We start from the raw sequence: 4,880 nt of genomic DNA, 5'->3' as shown, positions 1-4,880 counted from the left end.
TGATGATTATAGTGATGACATAAGATGATATAATATGCATGATGATAAGGCACGATGATGTATGATAGTATGCGCATGGCTGCAAGGTAAGTTATGCCTGCTATGCATGTGTGATTTGTATGATGCATTGAGTTGTTATTGGATTTCCCTATCTGCTGAGTGGTTGTACTCACCCCTTTTGGGGAATAACATTTCAGATTAGTAGATGGTGTAAGCGGTTGGATATGACCGCGAGGAGAAGGATAGCAAAGGAGGGAACCTTTGGACGCCGACACTGGTTGATGGACCTTAAGCATACGATTGTGGGAGGAGATGTCGGTCATCTTTTGAATTATAGCCTAGTATAGAAAACTATGGCATTTTGATGTATCGATGAATGATGTCCATCTGGGTTAAGTGAATAAAAGTGTACGGCTTTTACTTATAAATGTTTAGTAGGTGTGCATCGATTTCTGAATGTAGGGAAGGGAATTGTTGGAGGTGCTTCCATATTTAAATTGCGCAAGGGACCGATCTAAAAGATGTAAACCCCCAGGTTGTATGGACACGCTGCAATTGAAATGGTATCAGAGTGACATGTTAATAGGAAAAGTGAAAAGTAGAGCGGACTGTTGTGACCCTAACGGATCGGGGGCCGTCGAGGGGTGCCACAGCTAATCCCAGAAAACTTCTAATTTCTATCACCGTTGTCGGTCTCGGCCACTTGATCACGGCTTCTATCTTGCTCGGGTCGATAGAGATTCCTTCTTCGGAAATCACATGACCTAAGAACGTAACACGAGTCAACCAAAACTCGCATTTGCTAAACTTAGCATACAGCTGGTGAGTTCTTAAGGTCTGAAGCACTAATCTCAAATGATTCTCGTGCTCTTCATCACTTCTCGAATAGACCAAGATATCATCAATGAACACGATTACAAACTGATCCATTCCTTGGACACTCTGTTCATCATGTCCATGAATGTAGCCGGAGCATTCGTCAACCCGAATGGCATTACTGTAAACTCATAGTGACCATACCGAGTACGAAATGCTGACTTAGGAATATCCTCCTTCCTAATCCTCAGTTGATGATATCCCGTCCTCAAGTTAATCTTCGAGAATATTGATGCCCCTTGTAGTTGATCAAACAAGTCATCTATCCTCGGCAGTGGATACTTGTTCTTGATAGTTACTTGATTGAGTTGCCGATAGTCGATGCACAGACGCAACGAACCATCTTTCTTCTTAACAAATAGAACTGGTGCTCCCCAAGGTGATGCACTAGGACGAATAAATCCCTTATCTAGTAACTCTTGCATCTGCACCTTCAGTTCCTTCAACTTAGATAACGCCATCTGGTAAGGTGCCTTTGAAATCGGTTCTGTCCCCAGTGCTAGTTCAATTACAAATTCGATCTCTCTTTTTGGCGGTACCCTTGGCAATTCCTTTGGAAAGACATCTGGAAACTCCTGTACCATTGAAATGTCTTCCATTTTCAGCTTCACAATTGTCGTGTCCATGATAGTTGCTAGGTATCATTAGTAACCCTCGTCTAACAAACGAGCTGCTTCCGATGACGAGATTAAGGAAATCGAAGGTTCTCCTCGATTCCCGACAAACTCGAAGCGCTCACCCCCTAACGGGTCAAACTGAATCGCCTTGCGATAGCAGTCCATTTTAGCTCGTTGCTTGGTGAGCCAGTCCATGCCAATTATTAAATTGAAATCATATATGGTTAGGACTAACAAGTCGATTTTCCCCACTCGCTCACCAATCTCTAACTTGCACCTCGAACATCCCAAAGCAGCAATAACTTTATCTTTCAAGGGTGTAGATATGTAAATTGCCGACTCCAACAATATAGGACTCAACCCTAGCATCCTAAGATATTGCTCGGCAATGAAGGAATGGGTTGTTCCCGAATCAAACAAAGCATAATCAGGTTGATCGTTGAGGGAGACCGTACCTGTGATCACGTTAGGCGCAGCTTCTGCCTGACCTTGCGTAATTGCGTACACGGTGGCTTGAACTGGAGGTCTTTGCTGTCTTTCCTACGGTGCATTCTGAGGGGCATACCCTATGATCTGTCTCATCGGTGGTGGCGATGGCAATTGAGGTTGTCCTCTTTGCTTCCTCGGACAGTTCCTTGCGACGTGATCCTGTTGGCCACATTTGAAACACGCTCCTGACTTGGTGGGGCACGGAGCTGTCCCGTGTCGCCTTCCACACAAGCGACATGCACCAACACTACTGGGTATTGGCCTACTGAATCCACTCATCTTGAAGGGTGGAGCATGGGATTTACCTCCAGGCATGGGTCTTTTCCCCAGGCGAATACTTTCTTGCTGAGAGTTAAACCTCGATCCAGATGAGGCAGCTCTATCATTTTGATCCTTCTCAATTTTCTGGGCCCGCCGATATAGATCATTGCAAGTCTTCAGATTCAGAAGGACTAAGGCGCTTCTCATGTTTGGTTTGAAACCATCTTTGAACCTTCTCGCTCGGTTCACAGGGTTCTCAATTAACTCGGGGGCATATCGTGAAAGTTCAGCGAACTTTGCCTTATACTCATCAACATATAGGGAACCTTGGCGAAGACGTTGAAATTCAGCCATCTTCACCTCTCTGGCAGTCTCAGAGAAGTACTTATCATTGAAGGCTTCAAGGAAAGTGTTCCACTCTTGAGTCACGCCTTCTGGAAAGATTGTTTCTAGAGTAGTCATCCACCAAGTGTTCGCAACTCCCTCCAGTTGGTAAGTTGCTAAGACTACCTTCTCTGTCTCGTTGCACATCAGCAGTGCAAACGCTTTCTCAAGCTTCGAACCCATGAAGAGGCAGCTTCAGGATCTCCTGTCTCGGTAAACAATGGTGGGTTCAACCTTAGGAATTGCTCCACCAGCTTATGGATTGGTCTTGTAGCGACCACAATCCCCGATGGACCTTCAACATTCACGGTGGCTGGAGCAATGGCAGGTGCAGCTGCAGGGGTGGTAGCAAAAGAACGGTAGCGGCGGCCTGAACGGTGGCTTCGACTGTAGCAGCTTGCCGATCTAATCTTGTACCCATCGCTTCAAGCACATGCATGATCCCATCGAATTTGGGATCACTAGGGGCTTCTACCCTAGCACCAACAGAAGGTGGTGCTTCACCACTAGCGCTAGCCACAATTGGCGCTTTACCACGGTAGCCTCAGGCATTGCCTCTAATCGGCGTTCTAGCCCGAGTCACTGAGGATAAGGTCCTCTGCCTAGGAGTTCTCGGCTCCTGATCGCTCATGGTGTCGCTTTAATAAACCGACACCTGCTTCCAATTCAACACCGAATTACAATCAGAGTGATTCAAACAACAAACAATTTTAGTATCCAGCTAACACAGACAAGCACCAGCATGATTTTAAAGGCCTTTTGTGGCATCCCGGAAATTCAAAGCCAAGCCTTAAGGTGTGTTAAATGTCTTTAATTAGGTGGTAGAATTTTATGGCCTATGCTTAAGCCAATTTGCCCTTGTATTTGATGAATTTTGCTTGTGATTGTGGAAATTTAAATTTAATTAGTTAATGCTTGGCCATATGATTTAAATTTCAATAATTAGAAATATTCCAAGACTTTGGCCAAGATGAAATTTGAATTTAGAAATATTTATAGAAAGGAATTAAAAAAAAACGGAAAAAGGGATAAAATTCGAAATGGGCCTTGGGCCCATTAGCCTAAAGCTTGGTGGGCCAAGCTAGTCGGCCCATTGGGCCCAAGAGATGGCTGTCGACCAGCCCAAGGAAAATGGCCGAGTTGGGCCAAAGCCCAAGCCCATTTAATTCAAAAACAAATTACAAGTGGCCAAAGGAAGAGCATGCATTGGCCATTGGTGAGGTGAGTTAATCATTGCAAATGATGGACTTTTGGGGGAATAAAAGGAGAGAGGAGAGAGAAGTGGCAGGCTCCTTTGCTTCATTTGGCCGAGAAAAGAGAGAGGGTGCGAGAGAGAGAGCTTGAGCGGAAGAGAGGAACCGAGAGAGAGGAGGTGGAGCCAAGAGTTGCCGCCGCCCGTCCGCCGCCCGTCCGCCTTGTCCGACCGTCCTACGCCGCCGTACGCCGCCGTGTGTTGTTGCTTGTTCATCTTAGAGGCAAGTGGGGGTCCATAACTTCTCTTGCATGTTGTTTTGATGGTTGCATGTTGGGTTTTAGGGGTGTTTTGGGGCGAAATACCAAGCAAGGGTTGCATGTGTTCATGTAATGTGGCTGTTTCCGTTCGGTTTGTGGTAGACAGATTCTTATTCGAGCTTGCATGTGTATTTGGAGTGTGATTTTGGCTTCTGTGTCTTCATTAAAGTTTAAGCTAACATCTTGTAGTATGACATACTCGAATTTCATGGAAAACGAAGGTGATATGAGGGGTCAAAAGCTCTGTTATACGGAGACTTCAGATCTGCGAATTTCCTACAGACCTCTTGATGATTTCTTGGTTGCATGTTGATTTCTGTTGGAGATCTCACTTTGTTGTCTTCATGGAAGTTGTAGGTAACATCCTAAACTACAACATACTCAAATTTGAAGAGAAATGAACAAGTATAGCCTAGTTAATCGGCTAGATCTTTGAGACGTTTGGTTCTGTTGAAGTATACCGAGACACCCGAGACTTCAAGGACTTAAAAGAGGATCATAATTTGGTTATTTAACCTAGATATCTTCATAAAACTTGTAAAGGACACATTGATACATAACATACTCGAATTTCAGAAGAAACTAAAGAGATTTGATGGGTCAAACCTAAGTTTTTCGGTGATGTACGTTCTGGACGAAACGGTAGAGGTTCCAGAAGTTTCGTGGAGTTGTATAAATTAATATAAAAAGAATTTGGCTTAGTGTTATTCATGAAAAATGCACGAAAATGTGTTGGCTATC

The 4,880-nt window shown here is 44.5% G+C and overlaps 1 protein-coding gene across 1 annotated transcript; it reads right to left on the bottom strand.

The window, feature by feature from the left end:
- Positions 1-2,033: 2,033 nt before the first annotated feature.
- On the bottom strand, positions 2,034-2,810 carry LOC120287092. The gene has a single exon (XM_039299770.1). The coding sequence runs from the start codon at positions 2,808-2,810 to the stop codon at positions 2,034-2,036; it is 777 nt and encodes a 258-aa protein (XP_039155704.1).
- Positions 2,811-4,880: the final 2,070 nt, after the last annotated feature.

The sequence above is a fragment of the Eucalyptus grandis genome, chromosome 8 (assembly GCF_016545825.1).
Source record: "Eucalyptus grandis isolate ANBG69807.140 chromosome 8, ASM1654582v1, whole genome shotgun sequence".
Taxonomy (NCBI): Eukaryota; Viridiplantae; Streptophyta; class Magnoliopsida; order Myrtales; family Myrtaceae; genus Eucalyptus; species Eucalyptus grandis.
Note: the sequence above shows the minus strand (reverse complement) of the source record. Positions and strands in the feature narration are given on the sequence as shown.